Below are 19,151 nucleotides of genomic sequence, written 5' to 3'. Positions count from 1 at the left end.
ATATCTGCTTACTTCAGAGCAGTGCTTACAAGCTCAATAGAAAAGAGGTTGTAAGCACTGTGCATGTTCAGTCAAATTCTCTAGTCTGGTCTGATTCCTTGAGCAATGAGTTATAAACAGTGAAACATTAAAGATAAGATATATTAAGAACTATCTCAGTTATTAATAAGATGTAAATTGGCAAGTCACATTTTTTAAGAAGCACTTTCCAATTATTCCCATTTTTAAAGATTGGAATAACCCTGTAACAGTCTACCCATTTTATATACCCTTCGCTTTGGTCTTCATTAAACTTGTAAAAGAAATAAAATGCAAGGAGGAATTATGTTTTCTTCTTTTTGAACCTCTAAAATTAAATTAACAAATATTAAAGCGGTTCTCCGATCACGGCAAATTGCGAAAGATTATCATTGTCAAATCACTGGGGGAAAAAACAGAACAAAAACATACGATCAGGAAAAATAAAAAATGTGTCGTGTTAGACCCTTTATACCAAAGGTTGCTTGGTCTTTTAGGGGTTAATAAAGTCGCGGACCACACTATGTCAGGTTGACCACTCGTGACCTAGGAAATGTATATAGGGTATTCTAATATGACTAAGGGAACCGTCTTCACCGCTCACAATTCTCACGCATTTGATCTCCCGTTTCCAGGTTCCACAATTTCATTAAATTTCCTCCTTTTGTCTCTTGTCCTTTATGACAAAGGGAGTCAGATTCTTTCCACATGTCTTTACCCTGAGCACTGAACCGTCTTACAAATTGGATTGTGACCAGTCCTCACAACATAATCTGGTGCTATTTGTACCAGCTAATGATAGAATCGGATTTTTTTTCCTTTCTTTTTTTTAATTAGAAATCATTAATTTAAAAAAAAACACTTTAGAATTTACCAACTGGACTTTGTTGTCTATGCTTAACACTTTGTTTTTTTCTTACTTTCTTTTAGTTTCCAGTATAATTTACCAACTGAACTTTGTCGTCTGCGTTTAACCCTATGTTTTCTTCTTCCTTTCTTTTAGTCTCCAGCTCTTCTCCGGTGCATCACAATACCTGGTTGTTCTACCTACTTATATGCCCGATCTCCGCGCTTGGATTTTATTTATAAAACTGGAAATTAACCTAACGAAGGGACTGAAAACGAAGATGTTATTTGGGAAACTGTAGGCCCAGAAGCAAAATTCTGCAAGGTGCAAGAGAGACAAAAAAAAGACATTCTAACAATGTATACTCAGATATTTAATTAAAGGCAGTTTGAGTGATTTTTCCAAGCAATAAATGGCTGTATGTGTAACCTGGTAACTTTTCCCAACTTGGGTTCACATTTCACGGACATTTCTACACTTTAAATTCAAGACTTCACAAAACTTTTTTTTTACTTATTTACTTTCAGTTAATTACATTTTTTTTTCTTTTTTTCGATTATATACTTTCAGTTAATTAAATCTTTTTTTTTGGGGGGGGGGGGGCCCATCTCATTGCATTTCTTGAAATGATGTACGGAAACATTAGTTGTCTAAAAATCTGCAGGATAGTAGGAGACAATGTAAGGTAGATCTCGAATTTTGTGTAACTTCGCATTACTATGAAAACCATTAAAATATTATATAACCGAAAATGAAGTAACAGAAGGAAGCAGCCGTTACAGCGGGGAATTTCTTAGGTCAGAACTGAGTGAATCTGAGGTTGTCTGCTCTATTATATCAATATGTGACTATAAGGAAACTCAGGAAAAGCTTGAACTTACACCACGTAGACATTACATCCTAGCTAAAGAGATAGAAGCGATGATAATGAAATGTCACATTAATATTGGCTGCCACCAGTTATTGTGCTAGAATTTAGATTAATACATCTGCTGCACGTTATAGAGGAAACGCGGCTTGGAGCACTTTTTTTTTTTAAATTTTTTTTTTTTTTTTTAATGTCCTTAAAAACAATCTACTATTAGGCACAACAGCTAGGATTATTGTTTATAGGTAACATTATTTTTTCTTTTTGCATTCCTGTTCTTGTAAATGCGTTCACATGTTGTGAAGGATGTCTAGGACACGGAAAATGATTGTGATTAGTTTTTTTTTAAAGAAACATCGCCACTCCAGTCCACAGGCCGTGTCTGTTATTGAAGCTCATCCTTATACAAGTGTAATATCGGACACAGGCCATTGAGAAGAGCATTGCGATACTTGGCAAAGTATTTTTTTTCAGAATCCGTCAATATGTCTAAGCGCAGTATGTCATTAGTAAGAGGATTTATACTTTTGTGTAAAAGCAATGTTCCTATCAACTAGAGACTAGAGGACCAGAACGCTAGCGCCACCTATGGGAAGTAGGAATCCTAAAAGTCACTGTTGACCATATAACGAGCCTCGTCGTATGACTTGATATGATAAAAGCCAAACCAGAATCTCAGTTTACAGACTCGATGATTCAGGGTGTTGCAAATTTAGATTCTGGTTTGGCTTCTTATCCTAAGTCATGTGATAAGGCTCGTTAAAGGATCGATATTGACTTTTAGATTCCTACTTCAAATATGTGGCACTCGAGTTAGTCCTCTTCCTCCCTTTGCATATTTAATTTCCCAGAGGAGCATGCACGGCCTATAAGTCTCCTTACACCAGCATGTCACTCTCCACAAGGAGAAACTTTACCCCTTAGATCCCTATAAACTATATCACACTTTACACTCCTTGACCAGAAACACTGTACAGTATAGGCAGATCACATTTGTACGTTTCAGCCATTCACCAATTCGGCCTCCATCTACTCTCACAAATATGTATTATGTATCATTTTAAATTATCATTTTAAATCATAATAAATTATGTATCATGCGTTATTGACATTCTGCAGTGCTGAGACTTTCGATACACTTCTGTATGTGCCATTGTAGAAAAGCAGAGGTCTGAGTAAATGTCATTGGCCAGACCAGTATGTATTCCTCATTATTGAAAATGTATCAGTTTCCCCAGCAGCTCCCTTTTTTCAGCATGATGTTAGGACTGAATACTTTAAAGGGAATCTGTCAGCGGATTTTGTTATATAATCTGAGCACAGCATAATGTAGGGGCAGAGACCCTGATTCCAGTGATGTGTCACTTAGTTTACTTGGTTCAGCAGTTGTGATAAAATTTTAGTTTTCTCTGATGTAGATTTAGCAGGGCTGAGCTCTGTATGACCCCACCCACACCAGTGATTTTTAGCTTCTTGTGCATACTGTGCAGAGGCAGAAAGCTACCAATCAGTGGTGGGGGTGGGGTTAGAACAAGAGACCCCAAGTCCTGGCATGATAATCAACTGCTGATAAAGCACTGATAGTATTTAAACAGCAATACACAGCCCAGTACCCAGTGACACAAACCTGGAATGCCCCTATATCATGATGCTCTCAGAGTACATAGCAAACCTGCTGACAAATTCTCTCTAATCGCATCTAAAAATACAGATAAAATCCCACCCACTACTACGGCAGATGTATATGCATATTGGATGTAGAGCAGCCAGGAGCTGTTGGCCTTACCTGTATTTTGTAACGTACACAGAACTTCTGTCAATATTCTATTAGTCTATATTCATTCTTCTCTTCATATGGAATAAGCATAGGGTGACTGTGCAAACCGAGCATGGCACCTCGTATGGGGCATAGCCCAAATCCATTGGTGTGATTGGTAAAAATCCTTCTGTAGCAAGTATGTTAATTAGGTGAGGGTGCACCCTCGGCATGGCCGAGCAGTCTTGTGAACCTTCCAAGCTACTCCATCTATCTACGACCCCCTCTTCTTTACACACCGGGCTGTAGAAGAGCGAGCGGACAGCGGGCATGGAAAAACAAGTAGATGAGAACGTGTGCTAACTAGCATATCTAAAAAGAGAACCATTTCTGATAATCGCAGCTTTGGATTTAGACACAAGGTGGATTTTTATTAAGGCTGTGATCCCTACCAGATGCTGTGCTTGGTTTGAACACTCATTTTGTGCTGATAATCTAATTTTAAAGAATCTGTCAGTGATATCTGTGGCTAAATATTACATGTGGACTTTGTCACAGATTTCGATTGTGGATTAACAGTTTATTGACAATCCGTAACATGAATTTTCTACTGGGAACCTAAAGAGCTTGTCCGCCCCGTTTATACCCTGAATGGTGCCAAATGTCATTTCAGCAGAACTTTAGGAATCACTACCACTTTTCTACTATATAAATTCTGTTTACGACACGTCTTTGAAAGCGCTCTTCCTCAATTCTGTCAACTATGAACTTTATACCTAGCTCCTGCAAGAAAAGGGATGGCAAACTAAAAGGCAGGGGCACCCAAGGCTATACGTGAGTCGTAGCATCAAAATCAGATGCTGTAAACAATAAAATGTCTGCACCAATATGTTACATCCGTACACCCGATACGCTGCACTTGCGCCTCAACTTAGGGGGATTAGCAAATGATCTGGTTCTTCGGAGGCAGGTAACGCAAGTATTGTATCTAGGCACCCGAACGTAATTATGTGCCATAATATGTAAATATCAATATAACATCTGGTATTTATTGCTTTTCTGTGCAGATTCTTATTTTTGGCAAAAAAAATATCCCTCTTAACGCTACAAGTTCATGCTTCAGATTCATAACGTTTGATGCAAATATTGCCATTATTTTGATTTTCAATGTTAAATTAATAAATTGAAGGCAAAAATAGCATTGTGTCTTTATTTAGTGTTGAATATCAGGTTTCTATATCGTGTGTCAATCATTTTTTAAATAAAATAAATATTAGTGATCAATAACCAAAACTGAGCCCTGTGCATGGAGGCTTTACAGGAGGACACAGAGCGTTACACATTAGGTGGTTCCTGTATTTATTTTATGCACTTATATTGCACCATTAATTCATAATACAGCGCCGTACAGACATCATAACTGTCCCCATTGGGGCTCACAATCTACATTCCCTATTTAGACATCTAGATCCCAATCTAGATTCACTATCAGTATGTCTTTGTAGTGTGGCAGGAAACCAGAGTGCCCGGAGGAAAGCCACGCAAACACTGGGCGAACATACAAACTCCTTGCATATGTTGTCCTTGGTGGGATTTGAACCCAGGACGGCTGCTGAGCCACCGTGCTGCTCACTGCATGGGGTCCTCTGTGCCGGCATTATCTCATCTACAAGAAGGGGATGAACATACTAAGGTTCCATTTTGTTATTTCTGATTTTTCCATTAGGCCAGGATCACACATGTGAGAAACTCGGACGAGTCTTGCTCTTAATACCCGGCACTGCCGCTGGCACTCAGGACAGAAGCGTGCGGCTGCATAGAAATACCTGCAGCCGCACGCTCCGCTCCCGAGTGCCGGCGGCAGTGCCTGGTATTGCCCTGCGAGACTCGTCTGAGTTTCTCGTATGTCTGATCCCGGCCTTAAAGGAATTGTGGCACGCTCCTATGGCCTCCGTATTTACACAGGTTCTCTCTCTATAAACGATGCATGTAGGTGAGAATACCTTTGTACCCCAAAAGTTCGCTGGGATATGTCTAGCAATATACAGCGCTGTAGACATACATCTACTTCTGGGAGCCCCACTGATCCGAGAACGAGGCTCTAAATGGAGCAGTGGCTGGGCATTTCCACCACAGCTCCATTGTTTCTCAGTGCTCTGTACTTGACTATCTACATATTTAGCCTCCGCTTCATTCGCATTGGGACATTTTAGAGCTCTGCTCACGGGATCAGTGGGGTCCCAGCAGTCAGACCCCCACCAATCAGCAAGGTATAACCTTTACAAAAAGTGATACCGGTTTGGATCATAGTCTTCTGCCATGTACAGGAGACCGTAAAGGGGTTGTCCATTTGAAAAAAAAAAAAAAATCACTGGATTTTGGAAGATATAAATGTATAAAACTTACTAAAACACTTACATATCAATAAGACTGACAACTTCTCTGTCATGGCCGATAGACAGAAAAGGGCTTCAAAATTGAGCCAATCATCCAGCCCTCTTCACACACAGCTCTGGTCCCCGGACAACACAAGAACCTCTCTGCACTATTATTTTGAGACTGAAGGTCCCTTAATACAAGATTATTACATTTTGTATATTTATATTGTAAACAATGTCTAAAGATATACACTCACTGGCCACTTTATTAGGTACACCTGTCCAACTGTGTGTTAAGACTTAATTTCTAATCAGCCAATCACATGGCGGCAACTCAGTGCATTTAGGCATGTAGACATGGTCAAGACAATCTCCTGCAGTTCAAACCGAGCATCAGTATGGGGAAGAAAGGTGATTTGAGTGCCTTTGAAAGTGGCATGATTGTTGGTGCCAGAAGGGCTGGTCTGAGAATTTCAGAAACTGCTGATCTACTGGGATTTTCACTCACAACCATCTCTAGGGTTTACAGAGAATGGTCCGAAAAAGAAAAAAAAATCCAGTGAGCGGCAGTTCTGTGGCCGGAAATGCCATGTTGATGCCAGAGGTCAGAGGAGAATGGGCAGACTGGTTCGAGCTGATAGAAAGGCAACAGTGACTCAAATTGCCACCCGTTACAACCAAGGTAGGCAGAAGAGCATCTCTGAACGCACAGTGCGTCGAATTTTGAGGCAGATGGGCTACAGCAGCAGAAGACCACACTGGGTACCACTCCTCTCAGCTAAGAACAGGAAACTGAGGCTACAATTTGCACAAGCTCATCGAAATTGGACAGTAGAAGATTGGAAAAACGTTGCCTGGTCTGATGAGTCTCGATTTCTGCTGCGACATTCGGATGGTAGGGTCAGAATTTGGCGTAAACAACATGAAAGCATGGATCCATCCTGCCTTGTATCAACGGTTCAGGCTGGTGGTGGTGGTGTCATGGTGTGGGGAATTTTTTCTGGGCAATCTTTGGGCTCCTTGGTACCAATTGAGCATCGTTGCAACGCCACAGCCTACCTGAGTATTGTTGCTGACCATGTCCATCCCTTTATGACCACAATGTACCCAACATCTGATGGCTACTTTCAGCAGGATAATGCGCCATGTCATAAAGCTCGAATCATCTCAGATTGGTTTCTTGAACATGACAATGAGTTCACTGTACTCAAATGGCCTCCTCAGTCACCAGATCTCAATCCAATAGAGCATCTTTGGGATGTGGTGGAACGGGAGATTCGCATCAGGGATGTGCAGCCGACAAATCTGCGCCAACTGTGTGATGCCATCATGTCAATATGGTCCAAAATCTCTGAGGAATGCTTCCAGCACCTTGTTGAATCTCTGCCATGAAGAATTGAGGCAGTTCTGAAGGCAAAAGGGGGTCCAACCCCTTACTAGCATGGTGTACCTAATAAAGTGGCCAGTGAGTGTATATATTTTTACTTTAATTTGTAGTATTTAGCTAAAAATTACAGCCATGTTATATATAAAATAGAAGTACACAAATCCAAAGAAGTAAACGCAGCGCCGAACAAGCAGAGCAAAATTAAATTCTAAGTAATAATTAAGGAGGGTATTTAATTTTATATCTCTGAAAGCTGAATCCTCAGCTCCTGGGAGATTATTCTTCAATCACGTGGTTTTATAATCCTAAATTACAGGTGTCCTGTGTTATAACAATAGCACATCACTAGGAGGACAGAACAGCCAGACTTTGAGAAAAACTGTTTATTTTCTTTACATGATGAGCCCCCCCAAAACCCCAACATATACGGATTTATTTATTTATCCTGCTTCTGGTGAGATCATCATATACGGATGTATTGTTACACAGATATTTTTTATGCCGCTTCTGGTGAGATATAACTAGGTAAATTAATTTTTCCACAAAGTGATGAAATTCTTATATTTTTTGAGCATGAACAAAATAAAAGCCCTCAAAATCAGAGTTATCAAAGTCAGCATCTTCCGGCTTCCCGAAAGACACCAGCTGTATGATCTCATAGCCGCTTTCACTGATGACTTTTTTCAGAAAAGTCTCATTAACGGGCAGAGAAAAAACTTTATTGGAACCAACTTCATAGTAATTGGCCCCAATGTCTCCTGCCATGAGCAAGTGCCCCTTTGGTTTAAGAAGATTAGAAAGGTTCTTCAGGGCCGTCCCATAGGAACCATAGCTCCGGCAGGCGGCCTCCAGGCAAACGGTTGTAACCAGGCAATCGGCTTTGGGCTCTTCATGAGGGGCCAATGGGTTGCTCTTACTGACGTCGCACATCATAACTTTTTTAATCCGTCCTTTCAGTTTCTCCTCCTTCGTTTTCTGGTCCATCCTACAGAGGAAAATGAAAACATAATTTTTATAATAAATCTGGGAAATAAAATGATGTATTCCATGTTTCTTTCCCCCATATATTGGACCTTGGATTACACAACATAATATTTCTCGTTTATGATAAAACCCTACAATTTACATCCAGCATAACACGCTGTAATACTGCAATTCTATAGTTTGCTGCAATTAAGGCCTTGTGCACACGTTGCGGATTCTGCTGCGGATCCACAGCGTTTCAGGCCCTGCGGGTCAGCAGCAGTTTCTGCTGCATTGTACAGTACCATTGTTTTCAATGGTAAACTGGAAAACGCTGTGCACATGCTGCTGATTTTTCCGCGTGGATTTGCTGCGGGTTCAAATCTGCAGCATGTCAATTCTTTGTGCGGAATCCGCAGCGGTTTCACACCTCCATTGCAGAGATATGAAACCGCAGGCTAATCCGCAGGTAAACCGCAGGTCTTTTGACCTGAGAATTTTCCTGCAGATTTTTCCAAATCCACGCGGAAAAATCCGCAGGTCCTAAAACTACGTGTGCACATAGCCTAAAGGGTTTTTTTTTAGCCTACAAAAATGATCCCATAAGTGATAATTGTTAGATCACTGTCGGTCCACCATCACCTGTCCTCTCATTTTTTTTTTCATGGCAGTGACTATAATTGCCGCATCATTCAACTCTTGTCAGCTTGGCCTTGTGGTCAAGAGAGAAAGGGGATAAAAGTTCTGGTGATCGGTGGGTGTTCTGACTATAGGGTTCATTTTTGTAGACTGAAATACCTGGATGTAGATAATTTTGACTTGAAGACAACTGGTTTTTCTTTTTTATATATCTGGGGTATTTTATTTTTTATTATAATTTTTCATTACAAAAAGTTATTGGGTATTTTTACTTATTTCTTAAAGTGGAATGTGAAAAAAATATAATTTTGCCATTGCTTCTTGGTTGTTTTTTTTCAATAACTATGTTCTAATTCTGTTCATAATGCATATATATGTATCTGTCTATCTCAAATCTATCGATAGATAGATACATATATGAATTTTTGTGATACTACCGATTTAAGGTGGGACTTCACAGTGGTTGAACTTATTTATTTTTTTATTTTCTCTCTTATATAGTGCCATTAATTCCACAGCGCTTTACAGACATTATCATCACTGTCCACGATGGGGCTCACAATCTAGATTCCCTATCAGTATGTCTTTGGAATGAGGGAGGAAACTGGAGGACCCGGAGGAAACCCACGCAAACATGGGGAGAACATACAAACTACTTACAGGTGTTGTCCTTGCCATAATAAACATACCATAGGCATAATTTTGTACTCTGTGAGCTAAACAGTCCGTACGTCCTAGAAAACTAGCAAACAGATTTTTCTTGCTTTTAGCTCACAGAGCATGGCATAGAAAAACGATGGGCACTTCTCTGCTGGGAGCAGATGCCTGAGAAGTCCTTGGTAAGAAATTGAAAAGCACTGCCCTAGTGATATGTTATTGAGACTGGATTTCCAAGCTATTGAGTTGTTGGCAAAACTAAGCTAGTGACATTTTTCAAGCTTTTCAGTTACTTCACTCGTATGTTTGTTCCTATCAATATCACGGACCTGTAAGTGATGCAATGAGGCAAATAAACTAGCCGGACGTTGGTTTTGTGAAACGGTACTTTAGTCCAACAGTCATTCCCCCTTAGTTGACCTCAACTACTCCCAGTCTGACATTTCCTCCAACCACAAAGTTCTGCTCAGCATTTATCACCTTGCACAATCACTGAAGAGGTCAGCTCTGGTGTGCCATCAAGGTGATTGCTCTTATCAACTCCACAGCATCTGCATTTCTTGTCATAGAGCCAAAGGCTTCACAACAAGCTGGAAACTTCATGATTTCTGCTCATTGTGGTGGAGGTTTAGCTTGAAATCAGTGACTTTATCAGCAATACCTAAAATGATATACTAATAAATGAGGACATACTGAGAGGGAATATAGATTGTGAGCCCCAATGAGGACAGTGATGATGTCTGTGATGTGCCGGGAAAGTAACGGCACTAAATAAGTGAGTAAAATTAATACCATATACAACTTGCAGCATTAGCTATTCCCTACAGTATCCTCACCAAAGTCTTTCTCATGTCTCCCACTAAACCATCCCCATAAGGATCTCTGGGCCATAAATCATGGCTTTCTTCTACCAATCATCTTTCTTTTCATGTCTTTTATCCTGAGCTGCTATACAATCCATCAGAGAAGAGAAGTAAACCCATTAATCCCGGTTCATTAAGGTGTTTTTGACAGTTTTCTGCCTGAAAACATTTTAACAAGTCATAACATTTTTGCAACTTTAGGCGGTTTCAGGCTAGTCCCAGTCAGTTCCACCAAAATGGGAGGCGCGTGAGCAGAATAGGGTGAGGCTGTGCCTATCCGTCTAATGGATGAAAGGTAAAGTGGTGTAAATTTCCCATAGGTATGGAGTCTCCCCCTGAAGCAGCCAACTCCCCGTCGTCAATCATGTCTCTGTAGCGTCTGGGCATCACCCTCCCATAGCCATCCATCATGCCCTTGTTCTGCCGTCTGTGCCCCACCTCCCATAGCAGTCCATCATGCCCCTGCTCTGCCATCTGTGCCCCGCCTCCCATAGCAGTCCATCATGCCCCTGTGTGCTGTCATCTGTGCCCCGCCTCCCATAGCCGTCCATCATGCACCTGCTCTGCCCTCTGTGCCCCGCCTCCTTCTGTCTCCTATGCCGGCATCTGCTCTGTGAAAACAGTTCTTGGGCATGCGCAAGTGCGCACTGCCCATGAACTGACAACAGGCGATAACGCCTGCGTGGCGCCCCTGAGGCTCAGTCGCCACAGAGGTACTGCACCTTCTCCTAAGGTGTGGTGCCCCACCTTCCAGGTAAGTTGGAGGCTCCTGACCACGCTCCAACACTCGCACCCCACACAATAGAGTAGTTCAGCATAACCACATTGCGGCTCTTTGCGTAGAGAGAAGCAGAGCACCTTTGGTGGTTCCCTGCTTGGAACACTAGACATGCTGGGAGGTGGGTGGAGTTCAGAATATATATATGAGCGGGAAGGTTTAGGATGACAGGTTAGTCTGACAGGAGGTTAGTCTGACGGGAGGTCAGTGAGGAAGGAAGCCACTCGGGAGGAGTGGGGATCCCTGGAACAAGGGATGGAGGAAGGAGTGCTGCAGCTGCCTCAGTGACCTGAGCCAGCTGACACGGGAAAGGAAAGGAAAGGAGAAGGACGTTGACCTGAAGCCTGAGCTTCCATAGAAGAGAAAGGACAAGTACAGAACGAAGGAGTAAAAGGGAGCACAGAGGACGTGGGTTAGAGGAAGAACCCTGCCTAGAAGTTCTAAGCGCAAGGCCGGGGCCCGGTCCCCGAGGTTGTATGACACTAATGGTTCTGCAGCAGATACCAGTGGAGTAGTGGGCTGTAAATGCACTACTCCCATCTAAGACTTGAGCGCACAACAGCAATACGGATAGAGAGCCGGGACTTAGGAGTAGAGAGTCCCCGAAGCAGGCTACAGCTGTCTGCCGTGCAAGTAGAGTTCTTGGGAACATCTGTCAGGAGGAACTCCAGTGTACCACGGTATTGGAGATCTTCACACTTAAAGGCGCAATAGAGGAGACGTTCAGGAAAGGCACATAAGTTGGCGGAGTGTGGAAGGGAGCTTTCCATCTTGCCTGGAGGTTGACTGAGTCCCTGACCCGGAGGACACGGCACAGAAGCGGGCATTACAGACTGTAAGTAAAGCTTTGGAACTACATGCCCTGGTGTCCTCCATTCCTTCCTGCGTCCGTCCGCCTGACACTGCTACATCCCCTGCGCCGGACACTACACCATCTAAGTGTCTCCACATCTACACTGCCCTGGGACAACAGCCCTGCCTGTGGAGGGCTATACCACCATTGCTGCACCACACCATCTGTCCCGGAGGATCTGCATGCAGCGTCGGCTTAACACCTCCCTTGCCGAACACCACAGGTGGCGTCATGAACTATTCATTTAATAACATTCAAACCACAACATCTTCCTATTTACTTGGGCGCCCAGGGCCACGGTCCGGGTCACCACCACTGCGACACATCCCCCTGATAGCGGCCCGGTACCGAGTACCCCGCAGCCCTGGAATGGCGACCCACCTGCGTGTTGTGGAGCAACACAACACGCAGGCGTGATCGCCTGATGTCAGTTCACGGGCAGCGCGCACTGCGCTTGCCCAACAACTCTTTTCACAAAGCAGGCGCTGGCATAGGAGACAGAAGGTAGCGGGGAACAGACGCAGAGCAGGGGCATGATGGATGGCTGTGGGAGGAGGGGCACAGATGGCAGCACACAGGGGCATGATGGACGGCTATGGGAGGCGGGGCACAGACGGCAGAGCAGGGGCATGATGCACAGCTATGGGAAGCTGGATACCCGATGTTTACATTAGAAACCAGCATCCAGCGTCACTGATCGCTGGTCTCTCGCTGCCACACGATGCGTGCTGGCCAGCGGGAGACCAGCGATCGAAAAATGGCCCATGCCGATCGAGCATGATCAGCGATACCCGGTGGGGGGAGCGGTCGCTGATCCCCGTTACACACAGCGATCTCGCTGGCGAGATCGCTGTGGCGTCACAAAATCAGAGATCTCGCTAGCGAGATCGCTGCGTGTGATGGGGCCTTTAGTGCTGCTGAAGGTGGCTCTTTTAGCTAAAAACGCCCAGAGGGGGTGACAGGTTCCCTTTAAGGTGAAGGCAGTGGATGCTACATAATGAGGGTCACCCATGCCGGCCTTATGGATATTAGATGACCACCCATCAGGTTAGGAAACTGTGAAGGAGCACTGTACACACAGCGCCACAACTGTAGGTGGATTTTGGGTCTCAATATAATTTTTTCACCATATTTTAATAATATTTTGGTCCTGTGGTTTTACCTACATAAAATAATAACTGTAGTACTAAAGTTAAATCGAGGCAGGCTAGAAAAAGTTATGGAACAATTATATTAGGGTGAGAGTTTGCTGCCAGCAATGCATATACAATATAATGTGCTACAGGGACGTACAGGAACCCAGTGGAAACCTCGACTATTGGCTTTTGGCTTCCTTATATTTCTGTTTCTGCGAGTTGTGTAAATATAATCCATCATTGCACTTGATTTATTCATGAAGCGTGCCCCGGCATGATCCAGGGGCTGAGAATAAGAGATTTAGACACATACTTTGCTATGTACTATAACATGGACTAACTGCCAAGTCTTCATTCACACTGTATGTGACCTTTACATTCATGACTCTGTCTGAATCCCCTGATGGAGCCATTGATTACAATGAGGCAGAGTCCAAAGTTGCAGATGGATTCCAAAGTTTATAGCGGTGTCCATAGCTGGACACAATAGTGTAGTTTATGACACAAACGCGTCCATCTAAAAAGATGGGTACTGCCGAAATATGACTTGTATCCTGCATTCTCACCAGTTTGCCACCCTTTGCAGGCTCTAGCTCTTTATTTGCAATTGCCGATGAGCTGATGGGGGAAATTAGCTCACAGTCACTTCCCATACACAGCACAGCACACAGAGAGGGATTCCTGCTCTTCATTTCATAGTTAGCACAGGCAGAAGCCGCAGCCTGGAGGATGCTATACTGAATAGTGCAGGAATAGAGGCAGATCTGCAATACTCGGCAGTGGCCATTACATCATTGTTGGAGCTGTGCTGTTTTGCTCCATAACTGCTAACATCCAGCAGCCATCGGCTGCAAAAACAGCTGTTTGGTGGCAGTACCGAGCGTCAGACCCCCACGATCTAATATTAATAACCTAACGTAAGGATCGGTCATCAATAGACAGTAGTCCAGCAACCCTTTAATTGGGGCCAAATTGCACTGTAAAGGTATATATTACATTTATAAAGTTTATTTAACATTTTACATTTTTGTTGTAAAAATGGTTGTTGTGACCCAAAAATCCAAACTCTTTATGTAACAGAGGTTGTTCCTATACATGGATTCGGATACTGTGGATCAACACCTCAGGGTAATGGACTGAATATCATGAATTCATTTTTTATTCCCACTTTAAGGGCAGATGCAGATGAGCGTACCTGCTGTCTCTGACCTGACAAAACATCGGATCACACTCCGACCAATGTTATACTATGGGGCCATGCACACGTCCGATGTTTTCCTCAGAGTCTTCCAAGGAGAAAATCGCTGCATTCCTGAGTTTGATCTGATATATTCAAGTCAAGGAGAGCGTAGAAACCATCTGACTGCACTAGGATGACATCTGAGTGCAGGCTGATTTCTGTGAACTGACGCAATGGAGAAGATGGAAAATGTATTTTCTCCATCTTCTCATCTGAGAGAATCAGATCATACTATGATGACGCTCTGATCACAATGTCATTTTCATAATCGTCCCGATTCTCTTGGTTGAGAGAATATACGGCCATCTGTATCTGCCATAAAAAACAGAAATGTAGTAAAAGTCTTCCGACAGTGCTGCAATGACAATGTATTATTGCTGCTCCTGAAATACCCTCTGCATGGACTAACTAAAGCCCAATCAGTGTTTCCCACCCTTACGACTTCCTTGCACAGACACCGTGCTAATGGCGTACGTGCTGTGATTTATCTCTGGCGGTTCCTTCATACTAACCTGTTTCCTTCTATTTCACAGACATGATTCACTACAGAGGACCAATCGAACGCGTCAGGATCGTTATTCAGCCATTTCTGCAGCTCCAGCCGTTCTCTGTTAGTATGCCACGTAACCGTAATATCATCAAAGTACTCGCATGTTGAGAGAAGCTGGTAGATGGAAGGAGCTGTGCCGATGTCGATAAGGGTAGATCCTCTCACGGCACCTGTGAACAGAGCGAATGGTTATATGTACCGGGACGTATAGTGCCAAGAGATAGGTCTACAAACAACCTCACTCCTCTGATTCGGATGAGCCAGTGTGCAATGATTCACTTCTCCTGCGATGGAGCTGTGGAAACATGTGAATGTGGTCTTCTCCATCCCACTACAGCCCAGGGGAGAGAAGGATGTTAAAGAACAAGCACTTGTAGTACGCTTTCCTCGCGATGGACACAAAGTGCGGGGTTATTGTTCCAGCCAGTGATGGACTGGGGTACCAAGGGCCTACCGGTAACATTGACTCTGGAGGCCCTCTATACACATGCACACATATATTACATTATCCGCATTCAAAAATTTGCCATATAATGATGAGATTTTGCCTTCATCTATAGATAGTGAATCAATTGTATTGTATCAACTACTGCCCATATAAGGTGTTGATAGACCAACTTCTACAAAGGGGGCCCACCAGGGTATGTATGTGTTCTCCAGTGGGCCAGTCCAAGCCTGGTTCCAGCGATGTTGGTGACAATCTCTCAAGGATCGTGTGACATTGTTATTCCACATGAACCCTGCAGCAGACCCGCGGCTGCTAATTGGTTGCAGATCCCTCCTTTTCTTTGGCTATCTGAACTTCTACCAAAGTATGTAATAGCACAGCAGTTCAAAAGCCTGATTCCAAAGATGTTTGACTTAGTTTACTGGATGCAGCAGTTGTGACACAATCAGAGTTTTTAGGCTGTGTGCACACGCTGCGGATTTTGCTGCGGTTCCGCAGCGGTTTTGGCTGCGGTGTACAGTACCATGATTCCCTATGGGAATCAAAAACCGCAGTGCAGACGGTGCGGAATTTTCCGCGCGGATTATCTGCGGTTTTCAATCCGCAGAAAGAATTGCATGTCAATTCTTTCTGCGGATTCTCCTGCGGTTTGCCATCTCCTCCATTGAGGAGATGAAAAACCGCAGGGCAAAACCGCAGAGCAATCCGCAGGTAAAACCGCAGGTCTTTTGACCTGCGGTTTTACCTGCGGATTAATCCGCACATAATCCGCAGCGTGTGCACACAGCCTTAGATGTAGAATGCAGCAGAACTGAGAAAGTTGATCCTGCCTTCACCACAGCTTTTGTGTACACTGTATATTGACAGTGAGCTGCTTATCAGAGGAGGCGGAGGAGCTCACAGGTGCTGTTGTCCTGGCAGTGATTATCTCTTAGTGAAAAAACCTTCATTGTAAGTAAACAGCACACAGCCATAAAAGTGACACATCCCTGAATTCAGTGTCTCAGCTGCCAAGTCATGCTGTCCTCAGATTACATAGCAAAAACCTGCTCACAGATTCCCTTTACGTATATCATCACAGGCGTCCTACGCGGTTCTAACCCACGTGGTTGAGATCATAATCTTAGCAAGTGGTGCAAGCTGAAACTAATTTTCTTGTATGCTGTCCATTGACGGACTTCACACAATTCATGACAGATGACAGAATAAGGATTTTTTTCCTAGTGTTTCGTAGATTTTGAGACAATTAGTTCAGTAGAAGACTGTTGGCAGCTGACGAAGACGGACATGGGGTCTGCGGACATGGGGTTAATCTTCAGAGTAGTAGTGTTGTAAACCCATACAGCCACCCTGAAAGCCTGGCTACCAGAGGAAATGAACTGTACCCCTCTAAGCAGCCTGCAGCTTTCAGTCATAGAGGCACAACCTCAGTCACAGCTCAGTACACAGTGAGTGGTGGCTATAACCACTCCCTCGGCACTGACTGACAGCCAGTTCAGCAGTTCATCAGTACAGAGCTGGCTATCAGTCAGTATCCGGGGCGCAGTTACAGTCACCACTCACTATGTGCTGAGCGATGCCTTAAGCCGCGCCAACTACACCTCTAAAACTGAAAGTCCAATGCTGCCAAGAGGAATAAAGTTAATTTCATCCCGGTATCCACACCTTCAGTAGAGCAGCTGCACAACTTTAACCCCTTCACTCCCTTTTTCGTTTTTGTGTCTCTCTTTTTCGCTTCCCTCCTTCCCAGAGCCATAACTTTTTTTATTTTTCCGTCAATATGGCCAAGTGAGGGCTTGTTTCTTGCTGGACGAGTTATACTTTTGAAGACACCATTGGTTTTACCATGTTGTGTACTCGAAAGCAGGAAAAAAATTCCAAGTGAAATTGCAAAAAAAAAGTGCAATTCCACAACTGTTTTTTGGATTTTTTTTTACCTTGTTCACGAAATGCTAAAGCTGATGTGCCATTGTGATTCTCCAGGTCATTATGAGTTCATATACACCAAACAAATCTACGTTGTCTTTTATTTAAGTGGTAAAAAAAATTCCAAAAATTGCATCATTTTCTGAGACCCATAGCGTCTACATTTTTCATGATCTCGGGTTAGTTGAGGGCTTATTTTTTGTGTGCTGGGCTGAAATTTTTAATGATACTATTTTGGTAGGGATACAATTTTTTGATCGCCCGTTATTGCATTTTAATGCAATGTTGCGGCGACCAAAAAACTTAATTATGGCATTTCGACTTTTTTTCAGTATTCCGTTTACCGATCAAATTAATTATTTTTATGGCTTGATAGCGCGGGCGATTCTGAATGTGACAATACCAAATAAATATGTTTATTTTTTTTATTTTATTGTTTTATTTTAAATGGTGTGAACGGGGTGATTTTTAAAATATGTTTAGAAACCTTTTTTTTTTACTTTTGGCATGCTTCAGTAGTCTCCATGGGACAATAGAAGCTGCACTTGTCTGATTGGCTCTGCTACATACAGGCGATGATCAGATTGCTTGTATACAGCAGAAATGCTCACTTGCTATGAGCGCCATCCACAAGGCGGCGTTCATAGCAATCTGGCAGTGACAACCATAGAGGTCTGCTGGAGACCTCTGGTTGTCATGCCGACCCATGGGTGACCCACAATCCTATGACGGGGTCACTGATGGGTGTGATTAGTGACGCGCTTCCGGCGCAATCACATTGAATGCTGCTGTCAGCTATTGACAGCGGAATTTAACGAATTAACAGCCGCGGGTGCATCGCGATTCCACCCGCGGCTGTTAGGGTCACATGTCAGCTGTTCAAAATAGCTGACATATGCCGGGAAAGATGTGGGCTCAGCGCCGGAGCCCACATCAAAGGGAGAGACACGACATGCGCAGTACTAGTACGTGCATATCATGAAGGGGTTAAACCGCTATTAACCAGCAGATTAACCCCAAATTTGCAGGATAATAGTGTTTTGAGTTGTGACAGGTTCCCTTCAATTGAATTAATTCAAAAATAACTTCCCAGACCTCATTGATGAACAGGTAAGATTCGTATAATGCGATCACAAGGGGTTACAGCCAAGTTCTGTTCACCTAGCTGAAAAATAATAAAGTGTCTCATTAGATTTCATACCTGATTTTAAAGTCTTGTTAAAATTTCCAAGAACAAACTTCAGGAAATCATCACCCAGGCTGCCAGATCCCAAATGGAAATATGTTTCCAGATACAGTCGTGGATCAAACTGCTTTTCATATTCACTTGTATTTGTAAAATCCGACATATTGATCGGGAGGTTTACGACAGGCACAAGCAATGTGGACACGCAGCAAACTGAGCAGATCCTGTCTGTGTTACGTCCAAAGTACTGGAGAGAAGGCGTAGTCTGTTTCTGGCAGGAAACCTTGTGGAATGCAGGGGGAGCCGGACAGAAATCTCGGCAATAATTTACTACAATAAATACACTGAAAGTCTGCACTTATGAGGCTGGGGTAGCATTCAGGCTTGTAGTACAGCACATAAATTAGCTAACAGTGCTCGAAAAAGAATCTGCTACCCCATGTGAGAGCTGCATAATAAAGAGGCAGAAATGCTGACTCTGGCGGTGTCACCTATTGGGCTACTTGCTGTAGTTTTGATAAAATCACTGTTTTGCTGCTTTTGGCATGCTAGATTTGTCTCTTGTGCATGCTGATAAAGTTTAGTGCAAAAATAAATAGAATCAGGTTTTGGTACAAAAATACAGCAAAATCTGATACCTGCATTTTTGCTGTGGATT

At 43.2% G+C, this 19,151-nt stretch overlaps 2 protein-coding genes across 2 annotated transcripts in view; one reads left to right on the top strand and one right to left on the bottom strand.

Moving 5' to 3' along the window:
- TECTA (tectorin alpha) overlaps window positions 1-4,687 on the top strand; it is a 244,087-nt gene extending 239,400 nt beyond the window's left edge. The window contains exon 23 of the mRNA XM_073560719.1: window positions 1,022-4,687. Within this exon, the coding sequence (XP_073416820.1) occupies window positions 1,022-1,107 (86 nt within the window). The 3' untranslated portion in view covers window positions 1,108-4,687. The remainder of the gene's footprint in view (window positions 1-1,021) is intronic.
- Window positions 4,688-7,622: 2,935 nt separating this feature from the next.
- LOC141073483 (nicotinamide N-methyltransferase-like) lies at window positions 7,623-18,764 on the bottom strand. Its single transcript, XM_073560718.1, has 3 exons — window positions 18,509-18,764; window positions 14,896-15,103; window positions 7,623-8,239 (listed from the first exon to the last, which is right to left on the bottom strand). The coding sequence occupies exons 1-3, from the start codon at window positions 18,654-18,656 to the stop codon at window positions 7,813-7,815; spliced, it is 783 nt and encodes a 260-aa protein (XP_073416819.1). The 5' UTR covers window positions 18,657-18,764; the 3' UTR covers window positions 7,623-7,812.
- Between the last annotated feature and the right edge of the window lie 387 nt (window positions 18,765-19,151).

Source organism: Dendrobates tinctorius, unplaced genomic scaffold (genome assembly GCF_039654945.1).
Source record: "Dendrobates tinctorius isolate UK_male_01 unplaced genomic scaffold, ASM3965494v1 ptg000303l, whole genome shotgun sequence".
NCBI lineage: Eukaryota > Metazoa > Chordata > Amphibia > Anura > Dendrobatidae > Dendrobates > Dendrobates tinctorius.
The sequence above is the reverse complement of the archived record's forward strand: the minus strand, read 5'-3'. Positions and strand labels throughout refer to the sequence as shown.